At 42.8% G+C, this 23,491-nt stretch overlaps 1 protein-coding gene across 1 annotated transcript in view; it reads right to left on the reverse strand.

Moving 5' to 3' along the window:
* CUBN (cubilin) overlaps positions 1 to 23,491 on the reverse strand; it is a 227,716-nt gene that overhangs the window by 1,638 nt on the left and 202,587 nt on the right. Inside the window, exons 60-66 of the mRNA XM_069458708.1 lie at positions 18,734 to 18,942; positions 10,130 to 10,292; positions 9,570 to 9,772; positions 7,455 to 7,602; positions 6,276 to 6,457; positions 2,928 to 3,093; positions 1,556 to 1,791 (exon numbers count right to left, since the gene is read on the reverse strand). Of these exons, the coding sequence (XP_069314809.1) occupies positions 1,556 to 1,791; positions 2,928 to 3,093; positions 6,276 to 6,457; positions 7,455 to 7,602; positions 9,570 to 9,772; positions 10,130 to 10,292; positions 18,734 to 18,942 (1,307 nt within the window). The remainder of the gene's footprint in view (positions 1 to 1,555; positions 1,792 to 2,927; positions 3,094 to 6,275; positions 6,458 to 7,454; positions 7,603 to 9,569; positions 9,773 to 10,129; positions 10,293 to 18,733; positions 18,943 to 23,491) is intronic.

Here is a 23,491-nt window from a genome sequence, read left to right on the forward strand (position 1 = left end):
GTTTATGTTTAACATTTATGAAATGTTAAAGCAATCAGTGGTACCAATTTCTTTCAAGAAAGAAAACAATCACATACGAAATAATATCCACATTCATAAAATGAAATGTAAAACTGGGAATATACTGTGAATACCACTGACTCATCCAGTTCCATATTTCAATTTAATGTAGCGCTGGTTTAAATGGCAGGCAGTTCTCTCAGAGCCTCGGTTTACTTTTATCTGCAAAGTCCGGGACATACGAGTTCTTTCCACCTCACAGGATGGCCACTGTGGGGCTCAAACGGGGTTGTTATGTTTGAAAGTCACTGAAAACCACACACACACACACACACACACACACAAGGCCATGCCAACAGAAAGTAATGGTAATTTCAATGAGATGTCAAAGCCCTAATCAGCTTCTAAATCTGGTGTGTGGCACATTTTATGGGTCTCTTTTCTGTGGGCCTCCTATGCGTAACAGCGACAACAGTGTCTGCTGATCCCAGGACCAATATTTCTCCCCAAGTAATTTAACCACGTGCATGAAGATGCAGCTAACAAAAGGTGTGTCAGAGTGTTGTCCATAGTAGTGAAAAGTTGAAGACCTCAACCTCCGTCCAGAGAGGCTTCGTGAATTAAATTAAGCTGCACCCAACAATACCACCCAACAATTAAATACGATGCACCGGTGTTTTTATTGGTAGGATAGTATGTTAACGCTATATTGGTAAGTGGAAAAATGCTCCACCAAACAGTATAAAATAAGCATCTATATGCAAATGTATTCAAAGATCGGTGTTGAGAATAATACAGAGGATGGTCAGGATTTTAGAAAAATTAGTCTGTTTTCTGATATTTCTGAAAATAACATTCATCAATTTTATAAATAATAAGTTATAGACTTCTCTAGATTTCCAGCTTATGCAATTCTCTGTAGTTTGATTAGCACGCTGGGCAAAGAACAGAACAATTAGAAGCACCCTGTCACCAGCCGCCACATTCCCCTCGCTTGGCAGCTCTTTGGTATCAAATTCCCTTGCGAGGGTGGTTAGCGCAGATGATGCAATACTGAGCCAATGTCAGAGTCTAAGCTGATGTTTAAGGAAACTCTATTAATTACATCAGAGCTTCACAAAAGCAATCAAACTATTAGTTACCATTTCTTCAAAGAACTCCTGCAAGTTTCAGCAAAAAGTAGATGAAATGGAGCCAGCTGTCCAAATTGTCTATAGTTCTATTTATGCAGAAATAAACACGGGCATTCAACCACCGGCAGTGCATTGAAATCACATAGGGAGCCGGGTGGGAGGCGCAGGTCCGTAGTGATTAAGTAACTCCACAGGGGACGCTCGCGCAGAGCTGGCTTTGGTAACTACTAGTAGTAATTCAACGCAATGGCCACCAGATGGCACTCCTGCTCCCCAAATGGGAAGATCAGAAACCTGCACCCAAGTTTCTTAAAGGCTTATGCTTTGTCCTTCGCAGGTGTCTGCTTTTAAAAGTCTATGCCAAGTCGCTTTCATTGTTTAAAAATAACAGGGGGGAAACTAAAAATGTTTGCGGTACTCACTGCGCCACAATAGGGGCCGTAGGATGGAGAGTCAGCGTTGGGCCCGTCGTAGAGTGTGAGATAGTTCTGGGTGCAGTCTCCCGGGTCGTCGATGCTGACGAAGTAGAAGCTGACGGTGACGGTCCTCCCGGCAGGAGCCGTGAGGGCCCACTCGCAGTGCGTGTTGTTGGGGTACGTGCCCGGGTAGCCAGGGCTGGTGAACGAGCCTCTGTCCCCATACAGAGTCCCACCGCAGCCTGCAAGGAAACAGCCGCAGGGAGTTTGATGCCACCAAGTACAAACCTATGTGCCACGTGCAGGCAGTAAGACTGTCTATTTGCTTAAGGTGCTGCGACTCTGCCTCTGCGAGAACAGCGGAGGGAGAAACCCCCTTTCCTGGTCCTCCTTCCTCAGGCTCCGTCCCTCCCCCACCCCCATACGTTCCTCTCCCTGCACACGTATCACGACCCAGGGGCGACTCCCCCAGGACTGTGCTTCGAAACTGTAGTTGAGAGCAGCATGGAAAACAAAGAACTCGGTGAAATAACTGCAGGGCAGAGCAAAGCTGTCGTCTGTGCGCTTGCGGCGGAGCGGAGATCTCCAAATGCCCTGAGTTGAGAAGGACGTGGTTGCAGTAAAATTAACAGTCAGCGCTGAACCAAGAGACAGTGTGTTATTGTAGGTTGTGGCAGGAATTAATTCATTGTAGAAGTGACTTTACCAGGCTACTGACTGACTGAAGTCAGTATTTGTCAGTCAAATATTAAGGATTTCACTTAAATAAGTATGGGTGTTAATTTGTTTGATATGTTAATATGTGTATGAAAGCTAACGTAATGTAGACTAGATATCTGTGGGGATCCAGGTATCCTACCTGGCTGGCAAAATTACAAAGCACCCAGGCGGGCCAATGGCCACCCATGTCTAGGCCCACCGCCACCCTAACTGAGCGTTTTGGTCAACTCATTAATCCAGGTGTTCTTTTTTTCTCCTCATCTATAAAATTGGGGCATTGGAGATGATCTTTAAGCTTCCTCTGTAAGTGCCAAGATGTCTTTATCCACAACTGTCTTGACAAAACTCTTTTCTTATCCATTAGTTATTTAAAATGAGCCCCTTTTATCATTCTTATTTTGAAGGTTTTTAGACATTTGGGGACATTTCATGAAGGTATTCCTTCTCTCTTGAATTGATATATCAACATGGCTTAAATTTTCCTTTAGCTATTTGATAAACGGCTGACCAAAACTGCAAAAAAGAATGCCTATTTTTAACAGAAAATACTCAAGTACCCAGATAGCTAAAATGATAAGGTACCATTGTCTTTTTCTATCAGACACTTTATGTTTTTCTCATCTCCATGGCTTTCCCTTACAAAGTGCACATGTCTTACCAGAGGGCGATGAGGTCCAGATGATCTCGTATCCGTGGCTGGAAATGGCACTGTCACTCTTAAATCGCAGGTAGAGTTCGTTATTTTGAGAGAAGACAGGATTTGGCAGCAAAGCTCCACAGTACTTGCCGAGTAGTAGTGAATCGCTATTCCTTCCATTTCTTACCTTTAAAAAGGAGTCATTCGTTGTTATTTGTATACTTTCTCCTCCAATTTATCCTTGCTGTACATAAAGAGGTGAGACAATTTGAATGCCACCACTTTTTGGGGAAAAGTTTGTCTTTTTATATAATTAAGAATAAAGGGTTTTCTGAAACCCCCTGAAGTCATCTTAACTTGCAAAGGTGAAAAATATTCAATGTGTAGAACAAAATCCATTTGCATTTAGATTCAGAAATATCTGTTAACCTACAGCAATTAAAACACCAGGGCACTTTTGGATACACTAATTGGTGCTGTGATCCTGTAGCCTTTGCTTTGGGGAAACATTTTGAAGAATATACTTAAAGTGAATTTTTAAAGGGTGGGAATGGGCGGCAATGTTGCCTGCTCTGTTTCCGGTCATCTATGATGATTTATTTATTGTACTCTGTATGTGTGTGTGTGCGCGCGTGTGTTTTTCCCATTGAAAACTATCTGGTTGTAAAGAGGCTCTGCAAAAAAATACACTGTACAAAGTATAATAAAGTCCAGAACAAAAGGAAGTTCTGTATGGGAAAAGGACACAATGCAATAAATCTATACAATTTCTGACTGATGTGAAATGTATTTTAAAAACACAATCTGAGGCTGTGTTGCTTTTTTGTTTCAACTCACGGCATGGAGTAGACACATGAAAACAGGAAATGAGTCCGGTGTGAGATAACTACACTGAATTCAACCACTTTCCGACCTCCAGATGGGTTCCTACCGTGCATTGCTTGGAGGAGGACTCTGGAGGCTTCTTAAGGAAATGGTACCCAGGCTAAATACTTGGAACTGGCTTGACATGTGCGAATGCTGATTTTAATGATCTATGTATTCAAAATCTTGGAAGGTCCCCCATTTCCTTTCTAATTCCACAGTTTACAAATTGGTCTGCTGCGGGTTGTCTTAAGTCATAGAGTTTCTCTAGTTCTAGTCTTGCTGCTCTGGGGAGACTGATGTGGGGAGATTCCTTTTAGGTCCACGCAGTAGCCAGTAGCAGAGAGGGACGCAGTGGGCATCTCTGGGGCATCAGAGGATCCTGAGAGGGGAGGTGAAGGACAACGGCAGGTTCCAGGTGTGGTCCCGAGCTCGGCCTTCGCTCGGTGGCAACACAATCAGCATCCTCAGTAAGACATTTCCGTTCCCAGCGCAGGGAACACGGACGGAATGCTGAGGCTTCCTGGCGCGGCGGCCAGGAAACTATGCCCAGGTCTTCCCAGCGAAAGCCAGACACAGCGACACTTCACGGGCCTAAGTGTGGTTTCCTGTCTTTGCTTATTGGACAGGAAGTTGCAGCTCCATTCTGTGGAATAAGGAAGGAGAGCCAGGAGGAGGCGTTCTCGCCCGCCACGGCCGGGCAGTGGGGCTTTGCTTCCCAGCATCCAGCAGGCAAAGGCAGATGTTCCCTCTGGTCAGGGACAGTCAACTCGGGCTTGAGGTCGCCCTGTGACTGTGACCTAATGGAATCCTCTGTCCTTTCTCCATATCCCACTCCTCTCCCAGTTTCATATACGCGTGACTATTACGCTTCATGTAAATATTTGTGTTTCCACGGTGGGGGAGGTTCACAGGTCCGAGTTTAATAACCCAACTGGCACAAACAATCCCGTCCTGTATTTCTCTGTCTCCTCCCAGCGTCCCGTCGTGGCAAGTATTCTCCACGAAAAGGCGTGCGCTTCCTCTGGGTGGCATTCATTGCACTATGTGTTAGGGATACTCATTAATAAAGGATTTGCATTGATGCTATAGGGTGAGCTTCCAAGGTAATAAAACTCCACACAGGAGTCATGTTGACACTAAACCCGTGTGCAAAGCGCCAGAACGCCATTCCTCGCCAGGCCAGGAATCAGCATTCCGGGTGAAGGCAGCCGTAGCCCTGGAAGCCAAGTCGGATGACAAGGGGGTTGCAGGCGAGAAAGGAAAGAAGGTGCTCAGTGTTAAGAAGCAGCTTCGGGTGGGGAATGAAAGGGTGCAGCGACCAAGAAACCAGCAGCTGCAAAAGGCCAGCAGGAAAGAAACCTGGTGCAGGAGTGAAGACACCTGCTGCACAAACTCTTAAATTCCTGTATTCCATAAAGGTCGAATCATTCTGGACAGCTGAATTTTGAATAAAGAATTGACCAAAGAGGCAATGAGAAAAAATAAAAATAAAAATAAAACTCCCTATCAGGTGTAGAGGAGCAAACAAGCCCTTTGGAAACCTTACTGAAGACTCTTGTGTACGTGAAACAAAGCCAGTTTAGAGAGGCGTAGATTTAAACTCCATTCACGGAGGATTTCAGCATCCCTATGTTCTTAAATCGTGTGTTCCTCCTCAGCTGATTTCCTGAGACTGAACACATTTTCAACAGAGCTTGCACAGGACACGTCCGTGTGAGCTCTGGGGTTTTGCTGGCGAAACGGCACAGAGCTCCACACACGTGGTCGGCCTCAGACGGGGGCTTATTCAGAACATCTCCTTTCTGAGAACGAGGACGCCAATATTCCTTCTCACACACACAGTGAGGTCAGGCAGAGCAGAAAGGACCCAGAGGGAGCGCTCTGGTGGCACTGGGGACCCCCAGCGGTGGCTGAGGAGGAAGGACGGAGCCCACCTCCTGTGACTGCACGATGCTGATTCAAGGAAACACTCATCCTTAGAAATACTGAAGGGGCCCCAAGCTTACGGCAGTTGTCGGGGAAACTAGGTGACTATTTAGGATCATTCAGTTTCATTTTCATCTCCATGCAAAACGCTCTTCTCCAACCCAGTGCCATCATCCATCTCGGAAATCGCCTTGCACTTGGACCTCCCTCTGGTCCCTGCAGGTCCACGCTCACATGTTACCCTCTTAAGGAAGCCTTCCCTGTCCCCAGACTGAGTTAGGGGCCTGTAACCAGGCTGCACTCAGTCCTTTTCACGTTGTGTTGTCACTGGCTGCCCCTCTGTCCTTCCCGTTAGACTAGGAGCCTCCTGAGGGCCCCCAGGTTCCCTGTTGTAATGCCAGTGTCTGCACTGGTGCTTGGTAAATGTTTAGGGAATGAAAGGCTAATTAATAAATTAATGAAATGAATAAAGGCCCTGGAGGATTAGTGGCACTAGAGAAAAAGGTGGAAAATCTTAAGTGATCCATCATCTGTTAAATAACTCGTTTCAATGATATTCAAGTGCATATTAATTACCTCTAAGAAATCATGTCTGCATTCATTTGAGTTCTCAATGGCAAATGAATGAAAAAAGAGGGAGATGCTGTGGTTCTGTGGGGCCGTGAGAATGACTGTGCAGTCCAGGTCATTGTTATAATTGTCCGGCCAGCCAGGACTTCTCAGATTGCCAAATGCGGCGTTATATTCTCTGTTGCAATCTTAGAGAAAAAAAAATTCGTAATTAATGTATGCATCCAAATATTGGTGTTCTTTCAACTTGACAGGCATAATTCAAAGAGATCATTACATGTGAACAAACTTTAGAAAAAAGTAACGCAGCCTGTTTGTTTACCTCTGAGATCACTGAGCCCTGAGAGGGGAAGTTAATTGCACCAAGAGCACAAACAGCACAGATAACACAAAACACACCTTTCTTCAGAAGACAGAATATTCCAGCATCCTTTGAACTTTTCTAATCACTTTGAGGTGGAGGTGGCTGACATTTAGACATTTTTAGACATAAAGATTTTACCTCCAAGTTCTGCATGGGGACTTCCCTTTAATTCCTTTGGTGGGTTCCCTGTTCTGATAGAACTGGCAGCTCATCGTTCTTTGCCATTTTTAGTAAAAAATACCCAAAGTATTTTCATGTGTTTGTTTTAATCAAAGGCGCCTTTAGTCGTAATCAAGTTCAAAATAAACATTAAATAAAGTGTTCTCTGGAAATAAACTTCTCAGTGATAGTAACCAGGTGACCCTTTCAAGGCTTCTTGGGTTTTACAAAATAATTTCCTAAGGGAGAGCGATTCCCAACTTTGGGAATGTACTAAAGACCACTGAAATGTAAACTTTAAATGGGTAAAATTATATGAGATAGGAATTATATCTCGATAAAGCTTTTGTAAAAATATACGTATAGCGATTCCTACATGTGATTGAGTGGATAACTTATAAAATAACTGGTATAGTTTCAAATGAACTACATACTTTGAAACATATGCTAGTATCCTAAGCATTTTACTTAGCCTTATACTCACTTTACATCTCCAGAAACCAGCTTTAGTAATTTGCTAAATTGGGCCTGGGTTCCAGTTGAGTCTCACCGCAGATGGGTGTGGTGTATGTTAAACGCTAATTTACTGACAGGAGCCAGTTCTGGCAATATGCGCAATAAAGACAGGTTTTCTCAATGAAAGATGAATTTCCAGGGCTCACCTGCAATCTGATAGGTAAAACTCACTCTAGAGTTTGTGGTTACAACTCCAGATTTGAAAATGACAATTGCAGTACTGGTAGAAGAATAAAACTCGGGTACGGCCGAAGCATTTCCGCCACAGAACTGGATCCTTGGACCTCCGTTACTCTGAAAGGAAATGGAAGCCGAGTCACGTCAGATTTAGTGTCGGAAGAGAACAGACCATAACAAATTGCGCGACATACACAAGCACAGCATCAGTATTCAGCCAGGGAAACTAGCCCTGGTGTTCAAAGTGCCTTGCAATGAGACTCATGGTGGCCTCGGAATTGACACGTGTCCTACCAGAGGGGAAGGGACCCTTTGAGGGGCTCTACCTCTGGCCAAAGATTCTCTGAGACCCTTCGCATCATTCTCACTCAATTTCCTTCTGGTTGCTTCCCTTCATTTATTAAAGACTTGGGGTGCTTTAGCTCATAGTCACTTTCTTCACCCCATTTCCTTTCTGCACCCTTGGGGGTATGAGTGTTTTCATAGACAAACCGTTGACCATCCTAACTTTGTGCTCCCTAACAGTGACATCCATCTCTGCTGTCTGTGGTGCCACCCAGAGCCGGCGCTCACCTCACGTCCTCTATAATGGCGCCACGTCAGCCTTTCATGGTCTTCCAATGAGGGCCTCTCTTTCTACTCTTGAATCCCTTGAGAGTTCGAATTTCTCCCAGCCTGTCAGTCAATTTTTTGTCTTCCCTCCCTACCTGCCCAGGCTGAAACCTTTGTTCTTTCCTTTATTCATTGAGTTGAGAGCATCATTCAGTCATGACAAATGCTGGGTCTTATTGGAGGCCAGTCCAGCTGCTGTTATGCCCCAGAGTTACCTGGTGGCCCCGTAGGGAGCACTTTTGTGCCCAGCTGAGTGGTCTGCCCTGATGCCCACTGTCTTAGCTTCATGAAGCAATGGGAAATTGAAAGAGCTTTTAACTTGGCTCTAAGTCCTTCCAGTGAGGGTAATCCCTGGGTACTCAGAATTTTGTCCTGAAAACCACCAATGGAATGGTGATAACCTCACATCTTGTCCACCTTGGGAGTTTAGGATTTATCTCAGTGTCTACGCTTTGCACAAAACTAAGCAAGTCCAGTGTCTGCTCAGCAGCCAGCATGTCTTTGACCTTTCCATGTTGGAGTCACACAAATTGGACTTTTCTCTCCCCAGCAAGATCATGTGAGAACCAGAGGACCCCAGACTTATACAGAGGAGGAGCTTGAAAACTCGGAAGATGATGGACAGGACTCTCCATTATTGCTGGCACATGGGGTTGGAACATGACATTCTTGGAACAAACTGGGGCGGGTTAGTTGCTCCCCAAACTGCACGGCAACAATCCACGTATTCCCAGGTCTTCTCCCAGGTAACCATCCTCAGTTCACGACCCCTCACTTTACATACTTTCCCTGGATAATCTCATCATTCTCATTATTTCAACCACTTACCTATATGAGGATGGTGCCCAAACCTTTGGGTCTTCTGTCAACATCACACTTTTATGTCCAACTATCTATCTTCTCAACATCTTATCCCATGGGAAATTCAGCCTCAGCATTTATTTTTTAAAATCAAAATAGCTTTTTCCCTTTTCATCTCTCTTATATTACTATGTAGACAGCCCTGGTAAGGTGCCAGATGGCCTCTTAACCGATTCTCCTGTGTTCTGTATGGGGACTCCTTCAATCCATCCCATACACGGATGCCACTAACTACAGAAGCGTTTCTCCAGGCATGGTCCATGGCGCTCCAGTGTCACTACCAACACACCAGCCATGCTTGTCAGAAATTCAGATGAATGGGTGCAATGTGGGGGAATCGGGCTTTGAGGGTGGTCCCCAGAGTATGCACTTTTAACAAGACACCCAGATGGTTCTTAGGTACATGAATGTTTGAGAGCTCCTGACCTATGGGACCATGTTCAAGTTTCTCCACACAGCTGAATGGAGGGCTTTGTATACAGCTGAAAACCACATTAAGTTGGAAGTAACTCAGAGAATTTATTTAATCATGGCTTCACTACTTCAAGCGCTTTGCAAATACTGGTGAAAAGGTCACTAGCGGCGACTGTCATTTCTCCTGTAATTGTTACCTGCGGTGAGTCCTGAAACTCTAAGTAATTCTGTGCGCAGTCTTGCGAGCCCAGCTGTAATGCCCACACGGTTATCTTGACCTGCTGGTGCAGAGGAGCTTCAATGGCCCAAGTGCAGATGGAGAATGAGACATCTGGGTTTGATGAATTGGATGACATATTTTGTGGGGTCCGAGTAGCATTATATGTTCCTCCACAAGGCACTGAGGAGGGGAAACAAAGAAAAAAACAACATACAAGACATTTTACTCACATCTCATCTCATACAATCTTTAAAATCCTGCCTTCCCTACCTTCCCAGCCCAAAGGATCTATCTTTATATCACTCTATTAAGGGCTGGGGGGATATATATCCTTGACTAAGCATTGCATCAAATTTGCACCACGGATTAAGCACAGAGTAATTAACATGGTGTTTAGCAATTGACATTGAGTTTAGATACTAATTAACATTGAGGCTAGTAATTAACATTGAGTTTAGATATAACAAGCATGGCATTATTTTTAGTACATAGATACACATGTATTGCATAATATGTAAAAATGTCTCAATTACTCACTGTCCACGATGGTGTATGTCGCATTAAATCCTTCCCTTTCTAAAATTAGGTCACTGACAAATTGAACCGTAAGGAAGTTGCCAGAAGAGATAAAAGGAGCAGGTACAGTGGAGCCACAGAATGTTCCAGCCAAGTTGGCATTTTCACTGTCCCCATCGTATAACTGAAAAGAAAAACAGTTCATTAACTCTCCATTATTCACAAAGAAGTTGCATATTTTACACTAAATTGGATGTGAAGTCACAATAGGTCATGATGAAGAATCTCCACATTAGTGTTCTTAGAGCTGGTCTTAGCTTAGGAACAGAATTATAATGGAATCGATTACACTCTAATGATTTTGAGCAAAAACCTGGGATGACGCCTAACATTTTTTTTCTCTTTGGGAAAGTAAAATATGATTTAAAAAGGAGTGAGCCATTAGAGTCCGCTAACTCGTGGCCTGGTTTGCCTCCGCTCCCAGTAACGCTCTGGTCCACGCTGCTCGCGCTTCCTGCCTGGATTATCACTGAACCCCCCTAGGGAGCCCCCGATTCTGCTCTTGGCCCTCTGTGAGTCTGGTGTGAACACGTCAGCCAGAGGATACTGTTGACATGTAAGTGGGGTGAGGTCACTGTTTGCTGGAAACCCTCCCAGCTGCTTCCCATCTACTGACTGTAAAAGCCGAAGCCGAAGCCGTAGCAACAGCCCTCAGGCCCCCACCCCTGGCCTTTCTGGTCTAATTTCTTACGGTCTCCACTTTGTTCACTCTGCTCCTTGAGCAAACCAGGCGCACCCCTGCTTCACGGCCATTGCGTTTGCTGCTCCCTTTGCCTGGAATGTTCTTCCCCGTGTGTCTACATACATTATTCCTTCAGGACTTTGCTCAAATATCACCGATTCAGTAAGGTTTTCCTTATGCAACTCTCTCAGTATTTCCTGCCTGATTTTTCTCCAGAGGGGAGCATTACCTTCTACTTACCATATTTGAACTTGTTTATTTCATCATCTTCCCCTCTGAAAAAATGCAAGTTCCATAAAGGCACAGATTTCTGACTGTTCTGTTTACCACTTAACTGTCCCCAGTGTTTATAAATAGAAGAATGGCACATAAAGGCACTCCGTAAATATCCAATAAATGAGTAAGTGCTTGGATTCCTCCCTCCCACTACCTACCCCTCCCAAAACTGTCCTCCCCCAAAACCTTTATCTCAAATGGTTTAAGCCTAAAACTTCAGTCACCCTAGGCTTCTCTCCCTTCCCCTCTCTCCTCCCCAATTCCCACATTCACTTTATTCTACCTGAAAATACATCCCAGAGGGCCCCGTCTCCACCATCATCCTTTATCTTTACCACTGTGACGTCTTCCTCCTGGATCTAAGTCTGCAGAGTCCGCATACTACCCGCCGCTGAGCTGCCTGGGTGTTTGCAAACTTACATGGGATTATGCTCCTGCTCTGCCTAAAATGCCCCAGTGAATTCCCATTGCACCGAGAGTGAAATCCCAGCTCTTTGCCATGGTCTGCTAGTCCCCCCCATCTGGCCTGTGCCTCCCCATAGATGCCCCGCACCTTGTGCTTCCTGCGACTGCTCCATCCCAGGGGTTCCCTGCCCAGGGCCCCTGCACAGGCTACGGTTCCTGCTGGGAGCTCTCTCTGGGCTGAGGCTGAGCCTCAGCTGACTTGTTGCCTCCTCGGAGAGGCCAACCCTATCTAACGCCGCCCTCCCCCAGCAACATTAGATTCATTTTCCTACTGTGATCAAAACGTGCCTTATTCATTGCTGATTTGCTTTTCCGATCTCTCTCCCAACAAGAATGTAAGTCCCACAGGTGGAGAGACTTTGACTTATTCACTGTGGTGTCGCCAGCACCCAGAACAGTTCCCCGCCATGGTAACCTCTACAAACACCTGGTGAAACAGTGGGTGCTTGGATTTCTCCCAAACACATTACTAGAAAGTTTGTTTCCATATGAGTAATCTTTGTTGCATTTCTAAAACAAGTATCTGTGTGTATCTAGCTTCAAATACTTAACTCAGAACTATGGTGTGTCAGAGGGCTCACAACAGCCACTGGCACTGACATTATTTTCAAAGGCTAGGATTACAAAAGGCAGCAGTGGTTAAAAACAGTCATTGCAACACAAAAAAGTTTACCACTAGATGGCACTGTCTCTCCTACTTAAACGTGATCATTAATTTAGAACTAGAAGAGACTCGAGTTCTGTAATCTAACCCCCTCGTTTTACAGAAGAGTACATTTGCCAAATTTTAAGTCGTGTACTTTTTCTGGTACACAAGTTAAAATTTCACTATAATCAATTCTGTCTTTATGAGCACATTCATATTAGCAGCATTTTTATTCTGTGTCCTGTGTGCCAGGCCCCTGCGCTACGTTCTGTGCATACAAGGATGTAGAAAGCACTTTCTAGACCTTCAAGGTTCTCATGGGCTAGTGGAAGGAAAGGTCCATAAATTAAATATGCATATATTGTATTAAAATATATGTTTGTGTGTATACACAGATACACTATATGTATGTGCTATTTGCATGTATTATGCATATGTATACATGCAAATATATATACAGTATGTCTGAATTATATACAAAATAGAGAAAAGTGCTGCAATCAAAGAATGGAAGTGTATCAGGGAACCCAGATATGGAGCTAGGAAAGACCTCATACAGACATTTGGACTGGTCCTTAAATGTAAGAAGAGACCTTCTAGACCTACAAAAGAGAAAGGGCATCCCAGCCAAAGAACATGAGCGGAAGTTCGTGGAAGCATGAACTGCATGGCACGTGTCAGCAACTCTGGATGCTTTGATGTGCCTGGACGCTCGGGTGACAGGACAGGAGAAAAGGGGGAGGTCGGTGGACAAGCCTATGAAGTTCCATAGGTGTCACGTCAAGGAATTTGGATCTCATCCTCCACGAGTTACAAGATCCGATTTGGGTTTTAGATAGACAACTGGCAAATGCGAAGGAAGGTATGAGGGAGAAGGCAGCGGATGGAAGGAAATGACGTGCAAGCCTGGCCCCAAGCTGTCGTTGCATTAGTTCCTGCACTGCCGTGATCAGATGTCTCCTAACTGCGTTGAAACAGACAGCTTGTGGCCCCTGGACAGCTGACACAGGCTCCTAGACTCCTGTGTGCCAAAGCCAATGTCTTCTCTATCTGCTCACATTCTCTGATTACACTAAACCCCACTAGGGACTTTTGCAGGGTTGCCCTGTGGTGTGTTGCAGGGGTGCCCTGTGCATTGCCGAGGAGGGGGAGGATCATACATAAACCAGGGTATTCATGGTGCTCGTAGGACCTGCACAATCATACGCAGCTACATACTGTATCCCGGGAGCACATGTTTCCTGGCATAACTGTATTAGACCCAGAGCCTGAATCATGTTCTAAGTCTTTTGGATGTGGGTAAGTGCAGAGAAGAATGTTGTGTTTTCTCAACTTTTGAAACTCTTTAATAGTTTTAGAATCTACTCAAGATCCTGAAGGAATTGTACGAATAATTTAGTGGAAGATCAGCCTCTGCTACAACTACTGCAAGATCCTGCACCTTACCCAGCCTTCAATGTGAGCAGCTGAAAAAACCAGGAAAGGAAATTTTTAGATTTTAATTGCTATAAACGCATAATGCACAAGGACAATAGACTTCGATATTCTTTTCAAAGTTAACTTGATACTTTTAAACAATATCCTTAGGACTTTATCTTTTACTATTTCCCTAGGAATTTGATAATTGGAGGATTTTTATAGCCTTACTTGGAGATCTCTATGTTGCATCTTAGAGTATCTTTGTGAATTCTTTGATCTTACTACAGAACTTCTGAGAGGGTCTGCTGGAGGGCGTACACCGGGGCGTCATTTGGTATGGGAAACAGAATAGAGAGTGATTCTTTCAGGGCTGGGGCTAAACTCTGACCCATTTCAGAATGTTCTAGGAAAAAAGTTACACTAGTCCCAGTGGTCTCAGGAAGAGCCACAAAGAAACAATGACTGGAATCAGCTTCCCAAGTGCAGGAATTTTCGTAGTATTGTTTTTTTAAATCTCAATGCTCTTTTGCAGTGCTTGGAGCAATGTCTGGAATGTAGTAGACACTCAAATTAGCATTGATTGAATGAATAACTGAACGAATGAACGAACAGGAGGTACCACCTCACAAAGACAGAAACCCGATGCCGCCACAGACGGCGGATGCTCTCTGCAGAGAGGACAGCCCTGCTTCCTAGTGGCCGACCACAGGATGAATGGTGAGGCCAGGGGTTAAGATAGAGGTTCTCAGCGAGGTCAGTACCACCCCCTGGGGAGTGTTTTGCACAACTGTGGTGCTTTTGGGGTCACCACAATAACTTGGGGCTACAACTGGCATTTAGCCTTTAGAAGCCACATTACAGAATTCCGTCCTGCAATTCACAGGACAGTTTCGCAAAGTGAGGATTTGTTCTACGCCCCATGTAACTTTTGCATGTCCTGTCAGACATTCGTGCAAGAAAAAAAAGAAACAAAATCTGTTTATAGTGATTTGATCTCAGAACCTAAATCCATTCTATATAGAAACACAAAAATATTTTTGTACAGTTTCGATTATGCACCAAATTTCCAGGAATACAATTACTGTGTAAGCTGAGGGAAGATTGTACTTTGTTTTGTTAAGTTTTCTCACCGTTTTGGAAATTCACATTGCAGATGGTGATGATGCTATTGGCATTCAAGTTGCAAAAACAACTCACCATATTTGTTTAAATTTCTACTCTTTATTTACCATAACTTCACATATGGTGAAGAACCTGACTACTCTATGTGACCTAGCATAGTGGCGTCAGAGTATTGACATATGGAAATATGCACTATTTTATATACTTTCCTTTTATTTCTCCTTTGCATGCATTGAGTACGTTATATAGATTTTTGAAATTATGTTATGGGCAGGTTATAGTATACATAACTTTCACTGCAGATGGGAAAGGAAGCATTGAACAATATTGGCTATGAAAAGGGGCACCAGTCTGGTGTCTCCTTTCTGCTGGTTCCATATTTCTGGGCAGAGGAGGTCAGGTAGGGTCCTACGTCTAAGCCCTTGTGTCCACCCTGCTTCCTGCCACCCCAGGAGCCCTGAACTGATAGGTGATTTGGTGTCACGGAGCTGAGTATGAGATGGTGTAGCTCAAAGTCCCCCTTCCTCCTTTTTGGTGGCCAGCTCCTGTGATGCTCCTCTGAATTTTGTGGAGGACAAAAAAGGTGGGGTAAGTTTCCATTTATTGTGTAAATCCCAGCTCAGTCCTTCTATCTAAGAAGCCTTTCCTGAACCCCACAGTAAAGTCAGTCAGACCCTCTGCCCCACTTTCTAGGTTGTCCCTACTTACCATGTTTGCATGCCGTATAGTCACCAATTTGCTACGTGTCAGTCTCCTACACTCTACTGAAAGAGCCTTGAGCAGCTGGAACTCCTCAAGGTGTTTCTTTAACTGTCGACATCCCCAGGGAGGGCTGCGACGCCTGGCATATAATCATGCCAAATAACTCTTTATGGAATGGATATGACGCTGATTTCCACAGCAACCACTCAGTGAAACACACAATCACTTTGTAACCGCAGCTACAGTAATTACTCTCCAAGTCAACCCTTGCAAATGTAAGAGTGATAGAATTATGAATGAATAAAGGACTTTGGCATGATTTTACTTGTATATCTACCTATAGGGTTGAATTAAATTAGCTTTTCTAAAAAGTTATTTGATTATAATCTCTCTAAGAAACAATCCTAAAGGAACCAAATTTCTGATTTATCACAGAGAAATCTCTTTAATAAATACCTCCACGCTTCACATTTCAAGGGCTGTTCTTTGATCTGCCGGTTTACTAGAAGCTAGAAAAGTTGCCAATTGGAGGAAATTGCTTTCCCAAGAGGGAAAACAAGAATAGATCTGAAAAGAATTTCTTTGAACAAAAAAAAAAACCACAAAGATATTTTATTGTGAAGCTAGAAAACAACTCTTTGTTTTTGATATTGCTGCTTTTGTCCTAAATGACTAGAGGAAATTCAGACAATTACAGTGCTATTATCAAATTACACCCCATAAAAATGGGTCTTGAGAGTAAATCCAATCAACTCTCCTGGTATGACCATACCCAAAACATTATAATGGAATGTAAACTTATAATTTTATATGTAAATCAATTATTTTTAGTATTTTAAGAAAAGGAGATTCCATAGTGTCCGTGCCCACTTGGAATTACGCAAAGGGAAAAAAAGGAGGTAAATTTGTTTACAAATGATGTCAGGCACAGCGCTGAACACTGTAGTATGTATACTTTTTATCCTCAAAACAGCTTTGCAAGGGAGGAACTATTATGTGATTTTGTTTCTAAATAGATGAGGTGATGAAGATTCAGGGAGATCAGGAAATCTGTCTGGTTGCAAAATTGGATTTGAGTCCCCAGACTGTCTCTAAAGCTCATTAATACTTTTCTAGAAAACCAGAGAAGCTCCGGAACAGTCCTGAATATCAGCTTTAGAGCTGTGCTGGCCACGTTGGTCTGATTTTGGGAAAGAAGAATTCAAGCTGAAAGGACGTTCCTGTGGTCTCTGGTCTCCCACGAATTCCTCTGATGCAGCTTCTGTGCTGATACTTTGTTAAAATGCTTCTCATCCAAGTGGAGGAGTTTGCTCTTCATCTTAACCTTTCTTGGCCTCTCCTTGGCAATTTAATAGTATTGATCACCTGTACTTTGTGAAAGAATCTTCTCCCTTGTCTCCAGGGACACTGCATGATGCCTGGTGTTCCCATTTGTTCATGACTCATCTTTTTTTTTTTTTTTTTCTTCCTGTCTCTGTTGTCCTCTCCTAGTGCCTCCCTGTGCACCTTTCCTGGAGGTGAGAGCGTGGCTGTCTAGCTCCGTGCTGTCAGCCTCTAGGAAAGCATCGTTTCCCCTGACCTGAGGAATCCCCTTTTTCTGCCTCCTCTCTGTCCACGGTGGCGCTGTCTTCTCTCTGGACCTCTGCCCCATTCTCTGCCCCCTGCAGTCCCAAGTGTCCGTCATAGTTTCCTCCTGATACTGTTCTGGTCTCCTAGACTTGGTGTTTATCACAGTAAAAACACATGTATGTGATTAAGTGCTCAAATGTGTATTCCATCTACGACTTTTCCTTCCCTTTCTTTTAAAAGCAATTTCCTTAAAATTTACAGCAGTCCTAGAACTTAAGTTTCTCTTGCACCCATCTTGCCATCTCCCCCGCAGCTGCCCAAGAGTGACCTCCCAACTAAGGGTGACCTCTCCCTGGAGCCCTCCGAGATGCCTCTCCTTCCAGGCCTCCCTGGATGCCGATTCCAGGGGAGACTTCCGTACACACTGCTCTCATCAGATCACCCACTGGAAAACCTTCAAGCACTCCTTATTTTCAGCTGCATAAAATCTAACATGCACATTCCAACTTCTACGCCTTTTCTTGATGTTCACCTTGCCCAGAATTCTCTCCTGGATTGAATAAGTTTTCCCTCACTCTGTGAAGTCTTTCATGATCACGCCAGATTATCATTAACCTTTTCCCTTTTAAACTTGCACACTGCTTCACGCCTGTGTCTAATGTGTGAGTTAGCATTTAAATATTTACTGTCCTGAACCGTTCACTGGTGACGTGCATGTGTCATCCCTTAATTTTCCAATCAGACTTAGCTCCTCACAGACAGAAATGTTGCCACACTTGTTATTTTTCCCTTGAAACTGCAGTAGTAAATATTAACTGATGCTACTTAACACTTGTAATCTTAATTTATATAGCCTCGTAGGTACAAAAATTTAATGTGAGTCATTACAAATTGAACAGAAAAAGGCCAGGTGCGGTGGCTCACACCTGTAATCCTAGCACTGCGGGGGGTCAAGGTGGGAGGGACTGCTTGAGGCCAGGAGTTTGAGACCAGCCTGAGCAAGAGCGAAACCCCATCTCTACAAAAAAATGGAAAAATTATCTGGGCATGGTGGCACATGCCTGTGGTCTCAGGTACTCAGGAGGCTGAGGCAGCAGAATTGCTTGAGCCCAGGAGTTTGAGGTTGCAGTGAGCTATGATGATGCCACTGTACTCTAGACCCGGCAACAGAGCAAGACTCTGTCACCAAAAAAAAAAAAAAAAAAATGAACAGAAAGGTTACTGGATTTACTTTTAATGGGACTTCAGAACTAATATATTTTCCATATCTAAATGTAATATGAGAAGTAAATCTATAAGCTTAAAAAGTAGACAAATTAAGGGGTGATTATTTGCATCACAGACATTGTCATTTATTTTAGGATTTGCCAAAGGTCCTTTGAGTATCTCTTTCCATAAAACCAATCTTCCCATAGATCAGCTCTTGCAAAGCACTGACGAACAGGGGATCCTAATGATGTCAGAAGCCACACAAAATTTTTGAATCACCCATATTAAAGATTAATTTGACATGGAGATAGAGCATCTGTAATACTATATGTTGCATCATTGAAGAATAGTTCATTTTAAAAAGAAGTAGGACCTGTACTCACAATTTTCAGGGCTTTCTATAGGGTATAAACTGCAATACACTATATTAAAGGCTGGGACTAGTAGTCTCTGTTAAAAAATAAAATGGCCTTACCTTTACATAATCATAAACGCATCTTCCCATACTAGTTGCTGCCTCCAGAGCAAATGTACTGAAGGTGAGGTTAATTAGTTTGTTTACAGGTGCAATTATGAACCACACACAGTTCAAATTCTTGTCATATCTTCCATTCGAATCAGCATCAGGAGAGACAAAGGTATTACTGGAACCTGTCAGATAACCTCCGCATCCCTGCTCAGGCCCTGTGTTAAAGCAAAGACTCATCACCATGCAGACCAAACGGAACATATCATAAGTTTTACATGGAGGATTTTAAAGAGAACATAGTTCCTATTTTCTATCACACCGTGAAAATTACCAGGTTGTTCTCTGAGAGTCAGTGGGCTTCCGCAGGTGGTATATGGCTCCGTCCATCCTCCCTTCCTTCCATTTTTCCTTCCTCCCTTCTTTCCTCCCTTCCTCCTTCCCTTCCTCCCTCTCTCCCTTCACCCTCAGTTATCTCCTTCTCATTCATACAGAGTTTTCCAGAGAAGTGGGAACCACATTGAGTTCTATGCGCATTTTTAGAACTGCTGATGTGATTTCTTGAAGCTTTTCCTAACCTTGAGAAAATCCAATTTTATACAAAAGTAAGTATTTTGCATAATAAAACTGGTGGAAAGTATGAACATGTTTTACTTTTATGTTCTGCTTTTATGAACACTAGCAGATTGAAAACTGAATTTATGAAGAATTTACCCAGCACCTCGAGAATATTGACTTCCAACAAATCTTTTGTTTAAACAGTCTGATAGCAAGAGCCTGCTGTCCGGTTGTTACTAAGCCACACTCTATATTTGACTTGTTCTTTTCCCAAAAGAAGGGGAAGCTAAAAAAAAAAAAAAATTATTGGAGAAAAAAGTCTACTTTGAGATAAAAGTTTTATAATTCAGAATAAAAATACAAAAGGGAGATAGAGGGTAATCTCAAAATGATTAAATGATCTACTATAAAAAAATACAGAACAAAATCCTCAGAACATAGGATTTAGTTTTGTCCATTCCACGGCCTAAGCTCATGCCTCAGAAGTGATGTAAGAAGAGCATGAAAAGAAGAAAAAAACTTATTGACAATTTTGAAAGAAACAGTGAGGATGAATTAAGCTCAAAATAGCCCTCGTAGGAATAGGGATTAAATAGGTGCTAAGAGCAATGTTCATAAAGCTTGCATTCTACACGAATATAGGTCATTACTAATTCCAAAGTTAAAATTCACAGGCATTGGTCTTCCATCTATTTTTGTCTCATTCCAGTTGTTTATTTGCTAACAGTGAAAGGATTGCTTTCAACATTAGGAGGCACTAAGATTTTATACTTGGATCTTGGCAGGAAATATAAATAGTAGCAGCCTTCCTCAATTCCGCAAATCCAGTGGATGGTGCAGATACATTATTGAGTAGGCCAGGCCACCCTGTCCATAGCTTCTAAGTCAGGTAAAACTGTAGCATATTTGCATTGTCAGACGTTTCCTGGAGTTGAAATGCTTCCAAAGGCCCAGTCACTGATACATTCACAGATGGCATCTAGGACAAAATTATTCTGAAATCTAACCAATATGCAGCACCGCACTATATGTTGATAATGTTTCCCCTTATCCAAAATAGGTCTGCAGAGTAAAGGAAGTTGGAGTTTGACAGCTTTCATTCCAGCGTGGACTGATTATAACTTAAGGAAACCACTTAAGCTTATTGGCATGTGTATCAAGGAAGAACAATTACTTAGGGTATTAATGGATTGATAAGTTCATTTATTAAATATTGTTTTGATAGTCAAAGAAATACATTGAGTATTGAAGTAGGAAAAGATCAGTGATAATCCGTCAGAGATAAACAATGATGACACAATTTAGAAAATGATAGGTTCCATAAAAGAGGTGGAAAAGACTTGTAGTTTTGCAAGAAGGGGGAGATTACTTTGGCTATGAGGATCTAGAATGTTCCAAGGAGGAGGTGACATTTGGTCTAGGTCTTGAGATAAGCAGGATGAGACCATGTAGAAATGGGATTGGTATTGACAATTCCAGGCTGAAAGAACCTCATGATCAAAGGTCAAATGGCCAAGAATTTACATTATGCACAAGGAAAGCATAATTCTGTTTGAGAAAAACAACAGGGCACATGAAGGAGAATAATGAGAATTAAGATTGGGAAAATAGGATAGGCTGGTCTACAGAGGGCCCCGAATGCCTCACTAGAGAGTTTGACGTTCAGACTTGATTCTGTGGATAATGGACGTCCACTGGAAAGGGTTTGGTAGGATCGGAATGTACTTTCTAATCAAGTTTTATCTAAAAATTTACCTGGTGGCAGCATTAGGGAGATGTTGCTGTAGCGCAGGACGGAGGTCGCAGGGGCAACGAGGACTTGGAGGTTTGTGTACAGGAAAATGATGTTGCTGGGCATTACTCTAATACATCAGCTTCAAAAACTAAATGTTATTTTAAAAATCTCAGCCTATATATTTTTATCACTACTTATTCATCAATTGTTGCTAAGTTAATAAGGGCAGAATGACAATTGGACTGGGGCACAGTAAATGCCATTACACACATTTATTATATGGTACTACTACTACAAATGCCACAAGGCAGACACACCCTCGTTCAGGGAACCCCCAGGACAAAAATCCTTAAATTATTAGAGTGTGCTGACAATGGATTGAGTGGTAGATTGGCTGGTTCTTTTTTCTTTTTCTTTCTTTCTTTTTTTGTTGAGATGGGGTCTCACTATGTAGCCCAGGCTGGTCTCAAACCCCTGGGCTCAAGCAACCCTGCTTCAGCCTTGTGAGTAGCTGGGATTACAGGTGCATACCACCACTCCTGGCTTAATTGGCTGATTCTAAATCCTTTAGTCTCTCTGTCTTCAGTCTTCTTTGCAGTACACTAGAATAGACAAGAGTTTATTTTTCTGTGCACTTGAGATTAGGGTTGGCCATGTGACTTGCTTTTAGACAAATGAGTATCAGTGGTCAAGTAAGCAGAGGCCTTAAATGTGTTTATGATTTTTTGGCTGGGCCTGGTGTAACCCTGTGATCCAGTAGGAGATCATGCCCCAAGTAACTGCTGGTCCAAAGAGAAAGTGGATTCGTGTAGAGCACATTTGGACCCAGCCTCAACTCTAGAGCTGGGTGCAGCCCCAGGCAACCTAGAGCAGAGACAGGCAAGCCAGTTGGTAGACCCATAGGTGATAAAAACAAATGCTTTTATCATCAACCACTGAATTTTGGAGGGTTTGTTATACAGCATTATCGTGGTCATAGCAGACTGGTACACACACAAAACACTTGTTCAAGATATCAAACTATCATATTGCTTAATTCATAAAACATACACAGAGAATAAAGAAAGTGGGGAACTAACATTATCATCAGATAATCTTGGCCAAAATAGTGAAATAATTGAAGTGAATATAATAGTATATGAGTGAACAGGTGTTTGTGTGGTGCAGGCAATGGTGGCTGCTCTAATTCCCTCACTTTCGTGTTTAAACACAGTACAATTGCTCTATGCTTCTGCTTCTCCTACGGCAAAATGGAAACATCAGTATTTATATGTCTTTGGGAAAAATACAGAGATCACTATTAACAACAGAAGGGTTCCTTACCAAAAAAGTGCTATTGCCACATTACTATTTCCCTATATCAATGGTGGAAGAATATAGTATGAAGAACTCTGTCACTATGAAATAGAGTCCTATACATGAGAAAATAATATATATTTACTGTGTTGATACTTTGAAACTGCCCTTATTTTTTGTTACTACATAAGGCATCTTCAACTTGGTATTTTTAGCATTGTAAATCCATCATCTTCCTCATTACCGCACATTTTTCCACCACCCAGACAGCTCTCATCCATCAGCACCTGCTTCATCAGTCAGGCTATGTCAGAGCCACTCTCTAACGACCCCTGTGCCCCAGAACAAATGTCACTGTAACTTTCTTCCCTAAGCTGGAAACATCTCTCACACAAACAAGCTACTGCTTTAGAGGAAGAAAATGTTTTGGCAAAAGAAATATTGGACTTATAACCCCATCGTGAGCAGTGAGATCCGGGTCCAAGAGCTACTTAATTAAAAATCAGTAACTGAATCCTGAATGATTTCCCTCCAATGATTAAGCTTCAGCGTGAAGCTCAAGCCAGGAGCAATCTGATAAAGGAAAAAATAGTTCTATTATCTGAGAGAAAACATCTTGAAAGCTCTAGTGGAGTTAGAGAGATACATTTTTAAATAGTTATTTTGAGAGCTGACATTTTTGTGGCTGACATCTTACTGAGGTCTTTGGGATAGTATCTCTACCCATCTCTGCACGACCACCACTTAGAAGGTGAACTGTTAGCCGGACTCACAGATCCACCTGACTCCAGGCATTTTCCTGTTTCCCAGAGTGCCAACTGTGGCTTTAGGCTACAGCTGAAAGAAGCAGCAGAACAGCTCAGGCTACAAATGAATTTAAACCTGGTGCCTTGGGGAAAGTCCAAGCACACCAAGATAACATTCTTTCAACCACATAGGGATGCAGGACTCAAGCTACATAATCCTTTTCTGAACTAAACTTTACTATGGTTTTCAAAACTACGGTTTATACAATTGTCCCAAAGCAGTGTATTCATTTCAAAAAATTCAACTAGGCTTCCACAGAACCCGTTTTGTCTTTTTCTTTAAAAGTAAATAATATTTATTATTCTACTCCCTGACCTGTAATGTGTACAATATTTTAGGTGTAATGTTTATGTTACGCAATTAAAAAAAAT

This window comes from Eulemur rufifrons, chromosome 25, assembly GCF_041146395.1.
Source record: "Eulemur rufifrons isolate Redbay chromosome 25, OSU_ERuf_1, whole genome shotgun sequence".
Classification (NCBI taxonomy): Eukaryota; Metazoa; Chordata; class Mammalia; order Primates; family Lemuridae; genus Eulemur; species Eulemur rufifrons.